Source organism: Lepisosteus platostomus, chromosome 23, assembly GCF_059453375.1.
Source record: "Lepisosteus platostomus isolate fLepPlt1 chromosome 23, fLepPlt1.hap1, whole genome shotgun sequence".
Lineage (NCBI taxonomy): Eukaryota > Metazoa > Chordata > Actinopteri > Semionotiformes > Lepisosteidae > Lepisosteus > Lepisosteus platostomus.
Genome location: NC_142633.1, coordinates 12191602 through 12213121, shown reverse-complemented (window position 1 = coordinate 12213121; position 21520 = coordinate 12191602). Strand labels below are relative to the sequence as shown.

Sequence of the window (21520 nt, the reverse complement as noted above, 5' to 3'; positions counted from 1 at the left end):
ACTGGGGATGTCTTTATGCTGCTGGATTTGGACAGATCTATGGAATTTCATCTGGATCACTGGGTTTCATGGAGACTCACAGCCAAATGGCAGTGCAAGGCAGTATTAAATGACCTTGACAGATGCCAGTGATCCTGCATTGCCCATGTCAGGACATCCAAAGTGAGCTGTAATTCTGAGTAATGCTTTGAGCTTTCAGTCCCAAACCTTCCTGAATGGCAGCCCATCTTCCCTGCAGCAGTTATTGTGGGCTTCTTGCGTGCGTCGTACTGTATATTGCCTTGATCTTGCCTGCTGGGCTCTCTGCCGCATGCCTGTGCCCAGGGTTGTCACCCCGGTGGTCTGACAGACACATTGCAGCTGTGTCCTTCTGCGTCACCTGGCGATGCTTCGGCGCACACCTACTGTATTGTTTGCAAGTCAAGGGAAAGGTCCCGGCTCTGCATTGACACACCAATGCTTCCGCGAACTGCAGCAATTCAGAAAGGTTTGGTTCTAGGCAAAGATAAGCGATCTTTTCCCCCACCCATATTTTCCTGTCGTTATCTATGTAAACATGTATAAATTAATTCTGAGACTCTGAGCTGCTCTGTGGTTCTGATAGCATCAAGTTCATACCATTATCAGAGAAGCAGTTGTGTTGCTACCAGACATGCTTAGATTGCTTTTTGCCTCTCTATAGTTCCCTTTTGAAAAGGCTTCTCAAGATAAAGAGAAGTTTTGCATTATTCAGGGCATTTTGCCTTGTCATTGGGCTTTTGAGTACAGCGCAATGCGTGTTTGAAACATCCCACGACTTTTTTATTAGATTAGACTGTATTACTATATCACTGTATGACACTGTATGCTGTTCATGTTTCACTCTGGTTGGCACTGTGCAGATCTTCTGCAGTCTTGCTCTCATGTGTGTTTGCCATGGTGAAATTGTGTTGCAGTGTCCCTCTGGTTTCACCATGTCTGTGAAGTGAGTTTACTTTACTGTGCTTTTTGCTTTGTCTGTATCATGTTTTACAGTGCCATTCTGTCCTTTAACATAAAGCCACTGTGCTTGTACCTTGCTGCTTCACAGTAGATTCTTATAAAGGTGCGCCTCTATACTGTGCTATGGTATTCTTACAAATGGCCACAGCTTGTGGGACAGTGACACACACTTTCTTTCTCATGAAGAAGAAATCCTGCCAGCAGCAGAGCCAGTGGGACATCCATTGGAAAGCAAGTGATGGGGAAAAAAAAAATGCATCTTGAATGGAAACATTTCATTAGCGTTGTCAAACACTGACCCTGTGAAATGGAAAACAAAACCAGATCCTGACACGGAGGCAGAGAGGCAGTGTGGGGCAAAAGGCTCACACTCGTCAGGGAATCTTGACAATAGTGGAAAGTGTCAACAGAGAAGAGCACACTGCAGCAATGTCAGCCAAAGCACCGGAAATAAAGAAAATACATTCATCCCAGCCGGAAACCGTGAGGGAGCTGGCTGCTACTGGTCTCTGCTCTTCTCTCTCTGTGAGAACACAGGTGAATGATAGAACAGTGATTCAATAAAAACATTAAATGGCTACAGACAAGAGGAAACCATCTGACCCAATGTACTTGTATGGTTGTGAGTAGCCTGCTGATCTGAGGATCCACCACTTGTAGAAACCCCTGTCCTTTGTGTAAAGATATTGCTCATCTTCTATGTCCCAAATACTCACCCACTATGGTGTTGTGCTTTCTAGTTAAGATCCAAGTAAGCCACCAGTGGCAATGAACTGCACAGAATAATGCATTTAAATGAGCACACTGGACTTTTGTTTCTTGAGATGCATAGAAGGCTAGATGGTTCATTGCTGTGCAACCATTCTTGGTACCTATGTGAAAGAGCTGGAAAACAAAAGTGTTTCTTTTTTCTGGCATAAGCAATAAAACCGCCACATTCAAGCGTCTTGTTTTCGTCCTGTGAAGCGAGAAAAAAAAATTAAAAGTACAATAATCCCATAGCTTGCATGCCTTTGTGAGTGAGGTATTGTGGTGCACAGTTTTGTGGCTTTGGCTGAACATCCACTATCATTTGTGGTCTTTAATGTGCCAAGCTACAAGAGGCTGTGCGTAGAACTGTTTTTTTTCTGGGATAGAAGGGAGCGTGCAATGTGTTTTAATGGTTACATTCAGAAATAAAAACTGTGATAGAGCATGAGTGCCCAGGCTTTGCATTGTGTCCAGTGCATGTGAAAAATTAAACAGCAAGACCAGACCAGATTGCTGATGAATTCAAGTGTAAGGCTTATGGAATACGAAGCTATCTTCTTTTCCCTATATCACTCTTTATGGCCTTTTCTAATACTTGATGTAGTCCCATCAATGACATCAGAATGCAGATATATACAGTGTTTTCTACACACAGCAAAGTCTTGTTGCCTTCTTGGGAATAGTGTCAGGCAGCCCAGGAGCTAGGTGGATTTAATGGTCCAAAGAATTATTGATTCGTTTAAGGAATGAGTGATTTCTGCTGTCAGCTCACACGTGCAGCAGATATTTTCTATCCAAAGTATTCTTCTGGGTGTGCTAATTTATACATATTGGAGTTACTTGAAATACGCCGCTTTCCTGATGTGTGCCACTCTTCACAGCTGCCTAGCACGTTCCTTGTATACTTGGCACGGGCTCCCCAAGGTTCTCAGTGCTGTGGTCCAGCTGATAGCGGAGTTCTGTCTGTGGTGGTGCCAGCTCACCAGCCAGGAATGTGCAGGAGCTGGATTGATGAGGCACAAGATGGTTTTAAACCTCAAGCATGCTATTGTCCCACTGGGAATAAGGGAACAAGCAAATTAGAGACTTGTTTTTCCAAGTATCAGCTCTGAATCATAGAGCAGTCAGTGTTTCACAGCTTCCCTGTGTTTTACAGTAATAATACAGAATGCCGTCTCTGGGAAATGATTCAGTGTTTCTAAAGACATTTAGCTAGAAGTTTAATTATATACAGGCAGTTTTTTTATCTAGTGTGAATTGTATGTACAGTAAATGATAGCAGTGAGCCAGTTTAATTACAGGTGTTTAATTAGAGGTTAGTTTATTCCGTTTGTGTTGAATTGGGCCACTTCTCCAACTACAGTCCACCTTTCTAATTAATTTAGGATTAAGCAGTCCCCTTTCCGGTGAATTTAACAGTGGTCACAGAAGCAGTGCAATATGATACCAACATGCACCCTTAGAATGTATAACTAAAGAGTGTTGGACAGGGGACTTGTCTGCCCTTTCTCTACTGCAATTTTCAACATAAGAGTTGTGCATGTTGCAGAAAGATAGAAATTCAGTTCCAGCTGTTTCTCAGATACTTTCACTAGTGCTAATTAAAAATAAATTTAAGATGTATTAGTGTGAAATGCAATCTTAATCTTTTACTTTCCAATGTACCCCATTAATTTTTGATATGGTATAGGTTCATGTTGAAAACAGGTCAGGACTGAAGAAGGCGGCAAGAATGTTGGAGACACCAACTTTGTAGACTGGGTTTTCAATTGTGTGCACATGAACAAGAACATACATGTTATACTGCAATTTCTTCCTAATCGCTGTTAACTGAATGATGTTTAGCACTCCCTGTTCTTGTACATTGACCGGGCTTTACTTTTTTCTTTTTTTTATAATCGATTGCAGCATTTTTGAGCTGTACCCAACTTTTCGTGACTGCATAGATCTTTGCTATCTACCTTTAATTACCATTGTAAGTCTTATGCAAATATATACTGTAGCACACAACAAGGGATTGTGCCTATTTGTGTACGTAACCCTGTTCTAAATACATCATTTTCCTCTTCATTATTGCTTTTGTTTTGCACTATTCGCCTTGTCCCCAAATGGATGAATCAAAATCACCGCTGCTATTGAGATTGTAGACTCCCAGCTCCTTTTCATGACAGTTCTGAGGTTTAATCGATGTATTTTATGCATCTATGTGAAATGAATAAAAGTTGTTTACTCCTTGGCTGTGGGAACACAAACAGTTCACCTTCCTGCTCTCTTTACAGTGTACAGTTCTGTGCACTGATTGAAACCTCGCCCCCTGGCACTCGGGTCAACAACAATTAAGATTCCATGCAGACCGCATTTCCTTAAACACAGGCAGGTGGTTCTTATTACTGCTCGTGCCTGTGTTTTTGGGGGTGGGGGAGGGAGGACGCAGGGTTTCACAGGCCAACAATATCCAAGATAACCCCAAAAGATGCCTCATCCCTAATCAAGGATAAAATTTGGTCCTTTGCCTTAACTATCCTGTGTCATGAAACAGTGATGCCTCATCACCCGGGATCAGCCTTTGCTCCTAAATGCTTGATAGGGTACAGTTTCTCTATATCAAAACACATCACTACTGTGCTAGGTTACAATGGCTGTTTTCTTAAAGGCCACAGCAGTGCTGAGTGGGTGAAGAAGAGTTAAGTTCCAGTATTTCTTTAAGAGATGGTATATTTGTTGCTCCTTTTTGAACGATACTACACATGTACCAGTACAGAGTACAGTTAGACAGGCTTTGTTCCAAATGAGAGAGGCAACCTCAGGATGGTTTTTGTAAAATTTCAGTGTCTGATTAGTGCTGTTCCCAAGAATTTTATTTTTTGCAAGATGTCCGCAGAGCCATCACATTTCTGAGTATGTTATGGATTCTGGTGTTATCAGCTGTGTTTTGGCACTTTTGTTTGCTCTTGTTAATTCTGGGCAGAGCGAGGAAGCAGCTGAAATGTGCTCATGCTTTTCAGCTATGTAACGTCTGCCCTTTCTATGGCTTCTCCATCACCGGCTTCCGTGACAATCTGACTTCAGGAATGCGTTTGTTTAATGTCAAAGCAGTTCTGGATTTGATCTTGCCCTTGGCTTCATTGAATGAAAATACATATTTTCTATATACAAATGCTTCAGCTAGAAACGAAAAAAAATATTATATACTGTTCTGCTCCATTGTTCCACACAAGTGACTGACATGTTAACCTGTTAGCTGCATCCTTGGTCACTTAAGATTTGTTTATTTGTATTATATTTGTAATTTACATATGTTTGCCAATAATACTTTTCAATTCTTTGTCAATCACCTAAGGTTGACAGTAAAATTCTCAATGAAGTTCCAGTTCTTCCCTATTCTATTTCTTCATGAATCGAAATCCATATATAATATAGTACAATCATGTGAGATGAAGCTACAAATCCTGGTATCAGACATTTAAATCTGAATATTTAATTATGAACATTTAACATACTACAAAGTATTTTTGAGAGTGAAGACAGCTCTGTAAAATGAAACCGATTAGAAATGTGTGGATCGTCCAAGCTGCTGAATCTCGGTGACGTCTGTGTGTTGTCTCAAAGGCATCTGATGATGCTGTCAATATCAAAGCTGCCTCCCTGGCCTGTGAGAGGAAGAAATTTCCTACTGTTGGCCAGTCGTGACTGACAAGCCTTACTGACATTGAATTCAAATGGGACACATGGCTCACTCATATCCTGCATTTAGCATGGTACAGTTTGAGGAATGGGAGGGATCTTTTTACGGTGAGTGTTTTTTCTGCAGATACAAGGGAACGTACCTGGGGCACATTCATGAGATCTCTGTTAACAAGACAATCTTTTCAGGCCAGGCCCCATAACTGTTCTCTTCCTCAGAACAGAGCTCCTCAGAACCTCATGCTGGCCCAGCTGTCCTTGAGCATGGTAATTGTGGGTCCACAGGTTTGCAGAAGCGCTTATTCATAGCCAAACATCTGAAACAAGGCAGCCTTACCTCACATTCCTCCCTCAGCCCAGTTCTCGATGAGAACATGAACAGACTGATCCAAGGAATGAAAATAGCTGCCATCTGCCTGACAGGTGGGGGACCTCAGAGCTGGGTGTAGTGCACCACACACTTCACAGGTGATTGACCTCCCACACTTGGCTTCATAAACAACACAGCACAACGCATAAAAACTTTGTTAAACATTGTATTGAAAGTAAAGTTACAAGGGCCTGAATTGTTTGCTCTGTCTCTGTGCAACTCTACAACACATACAGTGATAGGTGTTGCAGGCAGGCATTCCTGAGACTCTGCTGTGTGATGGGTTAATTGCTTTTGACAGCCAGGTTAACACGTAACAATGGATAATGAGAGCGGGGGCCCCAGTCCACTGCCCTGCACACCAAACCTCGTTTTATCCAGCTGTGGTGGCTGTCAGCACCCAGCTTCTGGAATGAGAGCCCTTGGGCAGGGCAGGAGCCAAAAGCCATTAAGGCTGTGCCAAGTAAAGGGAAACACTGGTGTACAAAGATAGCAGTCACCCCAGCATGCTTCACTACCATTCATAAAGGATCACGCCATCTGCCCTTGTCTCAGTTACACTGCTGTGTACTGAGGAGTCAGAAACTCAGAAGTGGGGCAGAGGACAGAGTTGTTTCCTAACACACAGTGCTCAAAGATCCACTATAGACCCAGACCCAGGAGTATATTTCAATATACAGTAATATGAATCACAGTTAAGTCATAAATTTTAATCAAATATTAGAACATTAAAACACAGAGAGATCCCTGTCCAAGTAACATTGCTGAATTTATAGTAAAGTCAGCAGTACTTGCTGTGAAAGAAGTCTTGTGGCAAAATGAGATGTTCTGCCTGAGCCTGAAACTGGAACCTTTATCAAACAGCTTTTGACCCCAAGACCAGTTCTGATTAGGAATTCTGCTTCCTGTGTCCTATTTTAAGCATGCAAAGGGAAATGCAGAAGGGTGCGTTATATTATGTTTTCAACAGATGTTAAACTACACATTTTCACCTACACACCATTCCTGTTAGCAACAATATGTTTGTACAGTTTGATTTCTGCGCAGACCAAGCAAGATCTCCATTGCAATAACAGTTCTGATCAGTTTACGCTTTTAGAAGATGTAAGCTTTTATTGTAAGACAAAACCAGGCATTCAGTTAATGCATAAGACATTATTTTGAATAACACATGAATTTACACATGTTCAAATAAATGTAAAATATATATATAACTATATGAATACTGTACATCGGACTCTGCTTAATCAACACAATTTGAACAGGAGTCTGCAGTGCACAATATCTGAAATGGATCAAACTGTTGCACAATGTAGTTTGAGTCTTACTTGCTTCCAGGGGGCAAAAGAGACATCAATCTGGGGGAATTAAGGGATTTGGATTAGGTCAGCTTTTCTAAAGTGATCACAGTGCCACATGTGTTTTCCAGGCTGCTATTTGCACTCGAATGAAAGCACATTTCAAAATTTAAAAACTTTTTTTAATGGCACATTACTGTGTGGTAAACAGAAATCCCAAAACAACTGTTAAAAACCATTGAATTGAAATGTCCACAATTACTGCAATCACTGCTACCGCTTAATAATAGTTGGACTCCATTAAGTCTTGTTATCTGATTTAATGCGCAACTTAAGAAAATGGTTGAAGGGCAGTCAGTCCAGCAATAATAATGAGATCATGAATAGCAATTTGTAAGAGCAAGGGTTGTGCTATAAAGGATCAAGCAGCTGAAACATAGACAAAATTAAATGCCTCCAAAAATACCCTAATAAGTAGGAAATGTCAGATATGATTTTATTGCCTCAATATACGGTAGTACACAGCTAATAAACTTTTAATTTAACTGATCACTGAACTCAGTCTATTCATCTGTATCTTCTTTTCTCAGAGCAGTCAATCTAGAAAAGCATTTGCACAGGATTTGTATTATACAGTAAATGCTTTTATTTACTGTAAATGTCTCTTTACCCTGGGGGAAAAATCTGGTTCAGCTGTCTCTTTTCTTAGGTTATTTACAGTTAAGTTCACCTTTATACTTATATTGGTACAACTCTGTGCCCTGATCGCATCAGCTATCAGCAGCCAAGCAAGGATTATAGCAGATCTACATTTTGAAAATAAGGTCCTTAGAACGAATATCCTTCACTACTGAGCTTGAACAAAAACTTATTTCACCATAATCCCTCATAAGACAATTTAATGTGCCTGTGAGATATTCCGTACTGGCTTAGTAGGGTAAAGACCAGGAACATGAGCCATGATGAGGATGGTGATTAATATTTACAGACCTTTCAGTGAGACAATTAATTGTATGGGCTCACAGATTGGTCAAGAGCCATCCTTTACAGTGTACCTTTGGGAATTATCACTCGCATTATCACAGGTCTCCCAGCATGTAAGGTCAGCACAAAGCAATGTCCTTTTGAAATCTTATCTTCAGTAATTGATGGCTAACAGCTATAAGACCATAATCATTATGCCCTTGGCTAATGACCAGATAACTGATAGGTATCTCACTAGTAGCACTGTTATAGACGCACATAGTTGAATTCTTCTGGGGCTCAGCAATATGGAAACTGATCTTTAATCCTCTATTTGTGAACAGCTTCTTCCTTTGTTCAGCAGTCGGACCATTTGAAATGGATTCTGTTGTCAGCTGTTGTTGCACTCTCGCCAGTCGATGTGCAGATGGTGACGCACATTCTCTGCGTAGCACGCCTCTCCTTCATTCTCCAACACACAGGTGTCCCACTCTTTTCTGTCTAAGACTGCACTGAAGAGCAACAAAGGTTTTAAAACCTGTATGACATTTGCATGCCATAAAAAACTTTCTAGAGTACATCTGGAGCCATAGACTATGAAAAAGTAAACAGGAGATTCTTGTGTCCTCATAAAAGATTAATGCCTCTTACTAGAGTGAGAGAAGAGCTGCATGTTTAATTCAAAGCTGCTTTCATGAGTGACTTCAGTGGGTGATTGTAACCCAGGTGTAAAAAGTATGAATAGGTTCTCTCCGTTAATACTGTAAATGCCTCATTTTTACTCACAGCACAATATTTTTCATTTTTTCAGTTTTCTACTCTTTGTACATTTATTGACCTTTCATAAGGATTCCATCCTGTTCTTTGTTTTCTCTTTGTACTGGTTCCATAGACGTCTCTGTAGAGCTGCTAATGCCAGTATGAGGATTAAAACCATTAAGATGTTGGACTCCAGTAACAAGTTTTCCTTCTTTTCAGTTAGGAAAACATTTTATTTTTAAAAACAACAAAATATAAATTAAGAGTTCATAGCATGGATCCTTTTACTCTATCTCTCTGTGTTACAAATGAAAGCCTGTTTCATATTTGAAATCTAAAGAACTCTTCAGACCCTACAGAACGCCCCATAAACATTTGAAATCCCAGTCCTACCCCAGCACTGTAAAAATTAGAACCACTGCATATACTGTAGCTTATCTCACTGTAATAAAGAATCCCAAGGAACCATTAGTACAAAGTGTTTTACTGTTTTAATTTAAAAAAAAAGTAAAATCAGATCTCTAAAATAGGAATCTTTTAAATAAATCTTTGTAGTTCTGCAGTTTTGAAATATCTCCGTTAGGAACATCTACAGTGAAAGCTCTACACTTTAAAGTATCCATTTAAGTCAAACTGTGGAGCAGTAATGTTGCTGTCTCAGCCACTAGCCCAGCAGCTTAGAAGATGACAGAGCCTAGCAGCAGGCTTTAACTCCTATCTTTATCAGCCTGGGCTCAATCTCATATACTGTACCTCTGCTCTCAGGCCGCTTGCTTTCAGAATGTGCAGAATGCTCAGGCTTTGAGTATGTCAATGACAGACAGGTCCCTGAGCAGAGGCCGAGATGACTTAGTTCAAAGCTACGCTAGGAAGAAAGAAATGCCTCGCATTCTTTATGCCTGATAACACCATTTCCCAGTGAGACCTCTTGGCAGTTTTTGATTCACTTAAGACAGTTCTGACCTAATAAACTGGGTGATGGTTGGATGGCGGTGGTTCATCGCGGTTTCCATTTGTACGTGTGGAAGACTTACAATAACTCAAGCAACACCGAATTCCTTCAGTCCTGGGGTTAGGCGACATGGGATTGGCAGCACAAGAAGGTGATGACTTATGTACTCAGGTTTTGAGGTGAGAAATGCGAAAGTGGCAGGGTGTATTCTGTCAGACACCCTTTGACAGATGCGGCAAAAGAGCTATTTAGCAGGTTATCTTTACAAATACTGTAAATAGGATGCCTTAGCTCAAGAATTCCGACCGTTGTGAGGGAAAGTGTGCTCAGTAAATGACCTAGATAAGCAGTTTGCCTGGATCGGAAGGGTTGGTCCTTTACTCAATATGTGACATGAGTAATGTGGGATTTTAATTGTGTGCACATCCCATGACAGGTCTGTCCGAGCGTGCTTCACAACCTGCAGATGAACAGCTCTTGAACAATGAGCGACAAGGGTGCTTCTGGGCTGCAATGCAAATCTGCACTTAGCTGTTGCTCGATTCATTTTTTTTTTACTTGTACCAAAAGACCATCATCATCATCATCATCAAAATAATAATAACCTCCTATTACCAAAGTTGTTGCAGTTTGGTGTGCTTTCACTGTAATTCACTATAGTGCTAAGTCATAATAATAGATGGAAATATTGTTTTTTTCACCTTTTGTTTTGTCAGGATTTGGATTTTATGAGCATCAACCCTTATGGGTTTAATATTATGATGCTGAGCATTCCCTAACTAAACCAAAAGTTTCCTTAGAGTGTGTGAGGAAAAACCGACAGCACCGAGACTTATTTACATTGGACAACACACAATGGGGATATTGAGAGGGCTTTATGCTGACTGTGCACCTTGGCAGCAGTTATACGGTTCAGACTCAATTCCCTTCTCCACGGGGGCCTAAAAATTGTCCTGGGAGATGCTGCACTTGTCTTTCCACCACCGAGCACATTTGTATCTCCTTGCGGCCGTGAAGCTGATGTTAGTGTTTTAACGGCGGCTCTGTGTGTTGAGAAGGGAGCAGGTCCTGTATGAGGTCACTCAGGGGCTGTTATGAAAAGGAAATAGCTGATTAGCTCACCCCGGACCCTGTGATGCAGAGTCGATTCCAAGTGAATGTGATTCAGCAAATCCCTTTATAAGACATGCATATTTCATAGATACCATTTTTCTTCCCATTTTGGAAAGGAAAGATCTCAAAACAGCCTCCGTCAGACTATGTCCAGTAGGCAACTTCTGTTATGACCCATGTCCCAGTGATTTATCCTGTTTATTTTGACTGGTCTCGCCATCTTCTCTGTTGACTTTTCATAATTTTAATGTTGTGCTGTTGCTCCCAGAATAGAAACAGCCTGATTGTTTGTTTACTTATATACAAATCCACAGGGGAACGGATGCTTATAAATACTGAGTCTGCATCAGCGATCTGGCATCCATCCATCCTACAAAAGCATTACAAGTCCTCATTTAAATGCCTCTTATGAGAGGCGGTAGGGGCCAATTTTATCGTCTCGATCTGTGTGCGAATGAGACAACCACCTTCACTGGGACTTTTCGATTTCTGCTCTCTGCGCCTCGCAGTTCAGATGATTGCTGCAGCTCAGGCCTCTGCCAGGTGAAAAATGTTGTTTCTTATAGTAAAAAACATAAGAACAGTTACAAACGAGAGGAAGCCATTTGGCCCAACTAGTCTGGTAGTTAGTAACTAATTAGTCCAGGAAACATATTCAGCCATTTCGTGGAAGAAATTAGGGTATCAGCTTCAAAAACATTGCCGGGTAGCCTGTTGTAAAACAGTATCAGCAGCAGTTTGACTAATGTCTTTCTCCCCTTGTGCTTCCTGTGCCCCTCCCCTGTGTCGTTCTGCAGACGTTGATGAGTGCCAGGTTCACAATGGAGGCTGCCAGCACCGGTGTGTGAACACACGGGGCTCCTACTACTGCGAGTGCAACCCGGGCTCGCGCTTGCACACAGACGGCCGGACCTGCATCGGTGAGAGACCACGCCCTGCAGTCACGGGCACTGGCCCCCGGGGTGACTAGTCTCCGAGGGTGCCGGCCTGTCGCACTGCCCAGTCGGTCTGTTCAGATTCGTTTGGGATTTTCAGGACAGGCCGGGGGCAGAGCAGGGGGTGTTGACGTCACTTTTTGAGAGCTGAATAATATATACTGTGACAGGCCTACCTCTGAGCGCGTGGCCAAACCACAACGGAAAACTGAGATGCTGTGTGAGGAGGATTTATTTAACCCAAAAATCTTCAGAATATCTGACACGATCGCCTCTTTCACACAATCCACTACCAACTCTACCCATGAATGGGTTGTTACAGTGTTCCAAACTTAGTCTGAACTGAAACCCATGCAAAAAATATGACTCTTTTCGGCGATTAGCTTATTAATCAACTGGACCTGTTAACCTACTGTATTTACATGTAACAGGTGGGCGAATGGGCTCTAGTGGCAGGTCAGCTGGAACTGCTAGGCTTGTTACAACTGGCCCTGTTACAACATACTGTACCAGAAAAAATCAGCTCCACACAAAGGAGGTCTGTTTCTAATAATAATAATAATAATAATAATAATAATAATAATAATAATAATAATAATGTTTCTTTATTAGCCCTATACAATTTCTTGCATTAGGAAGTCGTCTTTTCGCATACCCCAGCTTTTCTCCATGGAGACACAGACGCACAGACAGGGAGAGAGAAGCTTGGGGTCAGAGCGCAGGGTCTGCCATTGTACGGCGCCCCTGGAGCAGTTAGGGTTAAGGGCCTTGCTCAGGGGCCCAACGGAGTAGGATTCCTCTGCAATCTTCCAGTCACAGGCGCGCATCCTTAGCCACAGAGCCACTGCTCCGCCCACAGAGCCACTGCTCCGCCCACTGCTTCTGTAGGTGCTTGAATTATAGTTCAGCCTCATTTACAAGTGAGGACTCTTTTTTTAAGTGCCATATGTATGTGCTCTACCTGTGAATTAGAATGTGCAATTGGGCATAGACGCTCAGTAAGGTTAGAGCAGAAAGAGGCGTAAGTATTTCCTCTGATAGCTCTGGGAATTTCACTTAGAGCAGATTACAGCAAAACTCCCAGGACAGTTCCTGAGCTCTTCTGTTGCTGTTAGTGCCTGTTGAAAGGCAGTGCATGCCAACTGCAAATCTAGTGCCAGCTCAGTGCTGAGGCCAGTCTTCAGAGAGAAATCCGGCTAATGTCTCTGTGCTTGCCAGTGGGTGTGGACAGCATGCTCCCTGCTGTTCTGGAGAAGGCTAATGTCATTAGCATCCTCATAGTGAATTTCTGCCATGCAGTATTTATAGAGGTTTTGCTGGGCCAGTTTAGTTTATTTTTTATTAGTTCGAGCTGGCCTCAGGGACATATTGAGCCATTTCTATAACAGAAACAGAAGTTATTTAAACTAAAGAGGTAGGTGCAGTCCAGTAGGAAGGGGGTGCAAAAGACTTCTAAATGTCAGATTGCATTTGGAGGTTTTTGTTTTTTTTTTCCAATTTATGATATGCTTCTAAATAGCATTTTCCACATACAGGTAGGTACTCCATGTCATTACCCACCCCGACTCTTCTGCAATATGGTATTGAAAGTTTAGTTCATCTTAATACATGATTTAAATCTTTGGAAACTTTGTCAGTTACGTAATAAAGTTGTTTTACCCTCACCTTCCAAAATATTATGAACTTTTTACAAATAGCATACTGAGCTTCTGTAAGCATGAACACATGAAGTTTATTTCCCATTCATACTGCTGTCATGAGAGTAGTGGAGTGTGAGATTAAATTGCACATTCCACAGGTTGCAGTGGTTTTCAGTTGTATTGAGATCCAGTTTTTCGGGTATTCATGCTCCTCAAACCAACCTCAAATTGTCTGCCACCGAGAGAACTATTTTTCTGTAGTATTTTGGCCGGTGAGTTTAAAATATTTATCTCAGGCACAAATCGGAAGAGCCAAGGTCGTTTACATCTTTTCTCAAATCTGATGACAACAGGATCGGCACCACTCCTCTCAGGTAGAATCTTCTGCCCCCAGACATGCTCGGCACTTTCTGTCCCCTGAGTCCCAGTGTGATCTGACAGAATCTCACTGATAGGAATGCTAGCTCTTGAAGGTGACAGGAAGTTCATATCTTTGGACCCCTGAAGCGTTTCTGTTTGGAAAAAGAAAAGAGATTTCAGTTCGCAGCCTTGAAATATGGATTTAATAATGTGTTTCTAATCGTGGAATGCTGATAGCATGTTTTTCTACTGTCTGCTCTGAGCCAAATATTCAACCCCTGACAAAGTCACCCTACAGTCTGAAGTTGAGATTTTCTCAATTTGATGCTTGACTTTTGAGATTTACTGTTAATATAAAAGTTTAAATATGCTTAAACAGTAGCCTTCATTAAAGAATGAACATACAGATATAACTACAGTAAATCCTAGGCTGTTACATGAGAAGAAATTATTCAAAATCTACAGTATTTTCAGTATCAACAGCATCCATAGTCAAAATTTGGTCTGACCAACTTTTTCATACTCTCTCAAGTATTTCTGATATTTCAATTTTCTGTCAGCCATTTGTAGTTAATAAGAAAACACAGCCATGTTTTCTGAAAGAAGCAATATGAAAACAAGGCAGGGTGGAATGACTGCAAACCACCCCCCACCCCCCGAATTAGAGAGATGTAGTCCATGAAATGGGCATTCTAATAGCTGATTTTCAACTAAAAAAAAGGCATCAGACAGTGTGCCTCTACAGTAAGAACATACTGTAGGCAGTGTGCCATTGAGGTTGGCCTCTGTGGTGACCCAGCACGCTGCTCTCAGCTTAGACAAGAAACCATGTTGTGTTTCCTGCAATTAGACCAGGGTGAATGGAATGATGTACCACTCTCTTTTCAAACAGCAATAAGAGCAAAACACAGCCATAGTCATAGGGTTTGGGGTACCACTGATCACCATACCCTGACTCAGAATAATATTCAGATATACCCGTGGTTTGATCCCATCCAGTGAATTAAATTCAACAGCTGTTTTCAGGGTGCGCTTTTCAAACCTGCACCATTCAATAGCTTTTAAGAATCAAAAAGCAGTTGCAAAACAGCACTGCACAAGCAGGGCATCCTGATGCTAACGAAAAAGAGAATTCTGAGCATTCCCCTGGTTTTAGTGTTCATGAGGCCGTAATGAGGATTTCTGGAAAGCCATCTAGACATGCGCCACCTGGGGTGGAAAGCTGGATTTAGCGTCCCTGCTGTTTTCTGTTGAATTAGTACAGGTCTGATGCCATAAATTCAGACTCTCCTGTTCACTCACTGAAGAGGTTAATACTGAGGTGCAATATTTCAAACCAGAAAGGAATGGTGAGATGTTTGTAGCAATAACAGAAGGGTGATGTCAAAAGAATGACCTTGGCAGAGTCTACCTTTCACACACAGGTCTCTCTAGCCATCATCCACACTGAAGGCTCTCCTGCTGCCTGATCGTTTATGTGAGTCATCAGATGGTTTTTTAATGACACAGAGCAAAGCAGTTTGTAGGGGTATTTTTCATGATTTGCTTTGGTCCCAGTTCTAAGATGTTAATCTCTATGAATACACTATGAATACACTGAGAACCAACGGGGTCACCGATCACCAAAATTCCAAGCATTTGATGGAGAGAAGACACATTATTATTTTTTGTTTGAGAATTTTCTTTAGAAGTTAAATTAAGAACTGACACTTCACCCTCACAGAATGGGCTGCTTCTGCTCCTCTGTTGAAAACTGTGTTCGAGTTAAACTGGGGCTTGTCTAATTTCTAAGTTTCTTGCACCTTAGAGGCTCTATTGTCTTGGAACAATCCCATGAAGGAGCTAAAACAGTGCTTTAGCCTGTCTGGAACTATTATAGATTGTACAATAGTAGATGCAATGAGTGCAGTGACTTCAGTGGAAAGCACACTGAAACAAAACAGCTCTGCATATGTAATTGATATGTAGTGAACATTTTGATCCCATTTATCCATAGTGCTTTGTACAAGTTATTAGGCACTTCTTTGTTTTCCCTTATCATGCATATTTGACTACAAACAGATTCACTTCTTTTTAAATGATATCACATAGCTGGCTGGAGGTTTTAAGTTGTTGTTGTTGTTGTTAATGCATGTGTTTCTCTTAAAAGTGTACAGTCTCTTTTTTTTGTTTGTTGCTTAAACTGACCAGAAAATGATCATTTGTATAACTGCTCTTGCTTTCAGAGAAGCCCACTCACTCCCACCTCTCTTCTCCCGTCTCTCTCTCAGCTGTCAACTCCTGTGCCATTGGTAACGGTGGCTGTGAACAGGATTGTGTTCAGCTGTCCCTGGCACACTATCAGTGCCAATGTAGGCACAACTACCAGCTGACAGAGGATGGCAAACACTGCAAATGTGAGTAGAACCCAAGCCAATGAGGGGTCTTTTTTCAGGATGAAAAAAACTAACCTAAATTGAATCACATCTCAGGGCTAAGCAGTACACTGAGCAACCATTATGTTAACTACATAAATTACCAAATGAGAAGCCTGTTTCCTGTAGGATATATTTTGGTACAAGTAGATGACAATGCATCTGGGCTGTAGCTAATAACAGGATGTGCTTCTTTAATATGAATTTCATTTTTACCTACCCCTTAGGCGTCTTAAAAGCAGTCCAGCTTTGAGGTTTGCATGCTCCGTGTGTGTGCGCCTGGAGCCCTGGACAGTTCCAGGGGTGTTTTACTTGCATTCTTCAGTTTTATCCAGACCGAAGTATCAGAAACGATGTCAGGGCGCTGACAGTGTCAGCCGCTGAGGAAAGGATTAGGGATTGAGAAGAGGGTCAAGAAATTGCTCCTTAATACACAAGAGGCAATTTCCCCTTGTACATGTTTAGTAAGAAAATAATATAAGTTGAAGCTCATTGTTTGACCTAAAATAGTTTTTGCCTCTGTTCACTTTGCTCAATACAATATTTCTATGCTTTTCCCGATGCAGCCTTTGAATGTTTTGGAAACATATCAGGAAAACACTTTTTATAGAGGCATAAGGCTTTGCTTTGTGATCAGTCTTCATGATCGAGCAACTCTGTGATCAATCTAATAGTTCAGCAAAAAGTTATGAAGGAAGATCTTGGCTACTTTGGAGACTGTAGCCTCGAGATGAAACATAATTGCACAAATACACACCACAGTGTCAGATAAATCAAGTCTATTTGGCAGAGAGAATCAGATGGAAAAACATATTGCAATTCTGCTGAACCAGACAGAAGTGCCTGAGTGCTGACAGTTTTGCCAAATACTGTAGAAGAACTTTGCCTTCTCTGTTTGGCCTGGCTTGCTGAGCCCGGTGCCTGTTGGCAATTGGGCTGTGTTTTCATGAACTCATTATGATACCTGCTTCCTGATCACAGCAATCACTCTGTAGGTATACGGTTGAGCCTTCATAAAATGACATTGCTGGTTTTGTCATTATAAACATTAAAAGTACAACATTGTAGGCCAAGGAGTTATTGCTTTTTCTCCAGCAGAAAAAAAATCCTTACTTTGACCTGTATAAGAAATGTATGAGTTATGTATAATATAATATATAACAAATCAAAATATTGGAAATTATGCATTTCTTAGCAGGGCAATGTTAGTGCCATTAATATTATTAATACATAAGACACTTTGTGTGAACTTGTGACATACAGTAACAATGTAAATATGAGGTATAAGTACAATGATACTATTGAAAAAATTGACCACAATGAAAAGAAGCTTTCTAGCCATTCAGCATGTACTGAAACTCCTAGTCATGTTGTCTGTCAGCAGCACAATTCTGCAGTGCTTTAGAAACAGGTACAACTGGAACACACGAAAGAGATTTCAATAAATGCAAATGAGATATTACACACTTCCAGTTCCTCTGTTGTGAATGAGAAGAAATGGCACCGATACACCTTTAAGATTGATGTAAATGCTCTTTAGTTCTGCTTTTTTTCCGCAAAATTGCTCATGCCTGATTATGGTCTACTGGCACCACCACAAGTTAACATGAAGCCTTCGCCAAGAAACTTCACTTTAAATAGAGCGGAATGGACAGCTGCAGAATTATTACTGATTTTATTTTGTGCTCGTTGCCAGACAATGAACCGGCCGTGCAGGATGAAGCAGTTTCACTGTTGTATTAATGATTTTATGATTTTTAATTTCAGAAATGTTTGATTGAGAGCCATAAACAAGTTCCGCTCCTTTAGTATTTCCTTTTTCTCTAGCATTCTAAACCATCATCAGGTGCACCTACTGTTTGCACGACGTTGGAAGCTGAGAAGCTGGAGGGTTGGGGGCGTCTGTACCCCAGCGTCTGAAGGGCACAGGCCTTTTCTTTGTTCTTTACTACCCCCATTAATGCAGTTATGGAACTGGTAGGACCTCATGAGGTGATACTTCAGCCAACCCCTACTCACACCACTTTCTTCATCATTGCCAGTCCATGTTTAAATTCTGTCCATGTGCTGTTGCTTCAAATAATGTGCCCAAGGATGCATGTTGTAGAAAACTCACAGAACTGGGCAGCCCATCAGCTCCAGTGAGTTTACAGTATAAACATGCCTTTGAATTCAGTCATTCTGGGGAAATGCCAGGAGACAGGTTTCATTTCGTGGTGTCATCAGCCCCCTGAGTACCGCAGTCATCTCTTCCACTCGCTTGGACCGATCACAGTCACAGAGAGCATCTGGCAGAAGGCCCTCAGGTTTGGATCTGATCAAGACTTATGGGAAACAATGCCAACAGAATCAACTCAGCTGAGGACAGGATCTTGTTTTAGAAGTGGAGACAGGAGCTCTGCTGGTAGTCAATGTGACCTTTAGCTCTCCTCCTGATTGATTCTGTCTGTGAACTCTTGACAAATTGTGGGAATTTATTACAATTAAACCTTCTAGAGGATCTGATTTCGTCCCTCACTTCCTACATGATGTTGTTGATTAGATTTGAAAAATTAGGTTTGTGTTTGGATAATAGCCTTTCAAGAGCTCATAATAGTTTACAATTGTTTGGGCAACACGTCACTCCATGGGAGCTCGTGGCTGTAAAAAACAAATACAGAGATGTCTGAAGTATGATTCAGATGCAAAACTCCCTTCTATCCATCTGAAAGCTGCTCCTTGCAGAAGAATTTATTTTATGGGGGTTTGAGAGGCATTAGACGTTCTGAATCTTAGGTGGACCTTGACACATTCCAGTCAACAACCTTCACACTGTTCCAAGCCTTCAGGGTTTGGCTTCTCTATAAATTGTAGGTTCAGTCATGGTTTGTCAAACAGTCATAATCTTAAGTAACCTGGAGTCCAGCAAAGTCTGGCTTCTTATACCTTTGTTCTTAGGCTCAGTCCTGGAAGTGATTACGGTAGTTTATGACATGCAGAAAAGCAGCCGCCCTTCTGTCAATTTCAGTTTCATTCTGACCAGTTCACCTCCCTTCCCACAAGAATGTGGGAAGTGAGAGGAATGAGAATCGGCATGGCTATACTGTACTTTCTTTTCTGGTGTAATGCTGGAAAAGAAGTAGATTCTTTTCTGGTTTTCTTTTTTTGTTGTTTTATCATCATGATGATTTTCTGTGTGTCCTGGCTCGATTCCACTGTCCAGATTGTAACCTATCAGTAACCTATTCATCCAAATCTGATTGGTGATGCAATTGCTCCACTGTGTAGTGGGGGATGCTGCCACCGAAAGGCAGAAAGAAGTGGGTTACCTTTATATGTTCAGAGCTTTGAGATATGGGATGGGAAATGCTATAGAAACACAAGCGGGGTTTCCACAGTTCTGAAAAGGCTTCAGTCGACCAGGATGTCCTTGGTTTTGGCACGCAGTAGTGTGATACCGTACTGGGGGGCGTCTGAATTTGCAGGGTCGGCAGGGCAAGCTTGATGCTCGCACCACTGCAGGCTCTGCAGAGCAGGAGCGGGCAGGGAGGTCTCTAAAGCCTGGCGCCCTCTGTGTGTTGCAGTGAGGAGCCCCTGTGCTGACAGGAATGGCGGCTGTGTGCACAAGTGCCACAATCATGGAGGAGTGGCCCGTTGTGACTGCCATGCTGGCTACAGGCTGGCGCGGGACAACAGGAACTGTGAAGGTACGAACTCAAGCAAAGGGAAACAGGAAGCTGGGGAGGTATAGTGTGGTACACTCCATCTGCTGCAGTCGTGTGCATCTACAATTATGTAGTCATGTCATTGCCACTTCCTAAATGGAGTAAGCATTCAATCCATTTACATGTTATACACTTCATTAGTTAATAACCTTGGTTCAGACACATCTTACATGTTTTTTTTTTGCTCCAGTGTTTATGCAACAGAAAGAAAATATGATTTCCAGTTGGGCAGGAATTTATCTGGACTTGAAAATGTAAAGCACAGTTTCAAAAATAGCTCTGTTGCTTTTTTTTCCCCCACAGCTTGGGAAAGCGCTGAAATTAGTGCATATAGTTAAGCTGGAATGAATGCAGGAGAGTCTGGCCTGTGAAGCCATGTGTTTCCTTTCTTTGGGGGCACATGAGCTGTAGGAAAGGGGCAGCAAGCTTGGTGATCTGGCCTTCCAAACTATCCTTCAGAATATGTTTCTGCATTGCATCCATTAATGTGCTATCCTGGGAGTTTGGTCAATAACCATGCACTAAAAAGCATTGTCTGCACACCCATGGCTTTAACATAGGTTAGTTATAACTTACAGATTTGTTCATCCAGTTCTAGCTGTAAGTTGCCTGAACAGGCTGCGTGTGAGTTTCTGTGCATCTCAGGATAGTCACAGTCTGACTGGACTTCTGGCACAGTGTGCTTCTTTGTGGTCACACACGTCATTCTGCATTTCAGATTTAAGAAATGACCTAGAATTCTGCCTAAATGTGGCCTAGGAACATTTCTGGTCATGGTGACTTTCTGGTTTTGTCCCTTGTGCGGTTTCCTTCGCACCATGATGGATGTGGGTTGCAGACATCAACGAGTGTGAGACTGGCCAGGCCGTCTGTTCCCATGACTGCCGAAACACGCGCGGATCTTTCTCCTGCGTCTGCAACGCTGGCTACGAGCTGGGCAGCGATGGCAGGCAGTGCTACAGTAAGTTCAACTCCCTGTGTTTCTCCTGAATGATAACAGGATCTTTCTGGGCCTCTTGTTTCTCAACGCCATGTCTTAATGTACAGAAAATGTAGCTATTAGTCATAAAATAAAATGCCATTTAATGTTTTCTGAACATAGTCTTCAGGTGAAATAGAGAAAGCTTCACTGGACATGTACAATACTGGACAGTTTGTTTTTTGTTTACCATCCAACCTTGTCCCTGTATGGCCATATCAGTTTGCTTTTCACATCTTATCAGTTTGCTTGCTCCTTTCTTCAACGAGTGGTTCAGTGGGTCCAGAGTCGCTCGTTCGGTTTATTAGCATCACTGTGTTCCTCCGTGTAGACAGGCCAGTATCTGGGGTGGGTGTCTCTGTGTTAAGGTGCCCAGTCACTGACCTGGGTGCCCGTCTGTCTGCCAGGGATCGAGATGGAGATTGTGAACAGCTGTGAGACCAACAACGGTGGCTGCTCCCACCACTGCCAGCATTCCAACAGGGGATCAGTCTGCAGCTGTGACAGCGGCTACCAGCTGGACACTGACCTCAGGACGTGTGTAGGTAAGGGGCTGTCCATCTGTCAACTACTGTACTGTACGTGCAAGACATCCCACCAGCCGTGGCAGATGAATTA

The 21520-nt window shown here is 42.0% G+C and overlaps 1 protein-coding gene across 2 annotated transcripts in view; it reads left to right on the top strand.

Moving 5' to 3' along the window:
* The window catches only part of LOC148642057 (uncharacterized), a 133456-nt gene that overhangs the window by 80344 nt on the left and 31592 nt on the right, over positions 1–21520 (top strand). For both annotated transcript variants that reach the window (XM_088617556.1, XM_088617557.1), the window contains 5 exons: positions 11668–11790; positions 16076–16201; positions 19783–19905; positions 20762–20884; positions 21310–21447. In XM_088617556.1, the coding sequence (XP_088473682.1) occupies positions 11668–11790; positions 16076–16201; positions 19783–19905; positions 20762–20884; positions 21310–21447 (633 nt within the window). The remainder of the gene's footprint in view (positions 1–11667; positions 11791–16075; positions 16202–19782; positions 19906–20761; positions 20885–21309; positions 21448–21520) is intronic.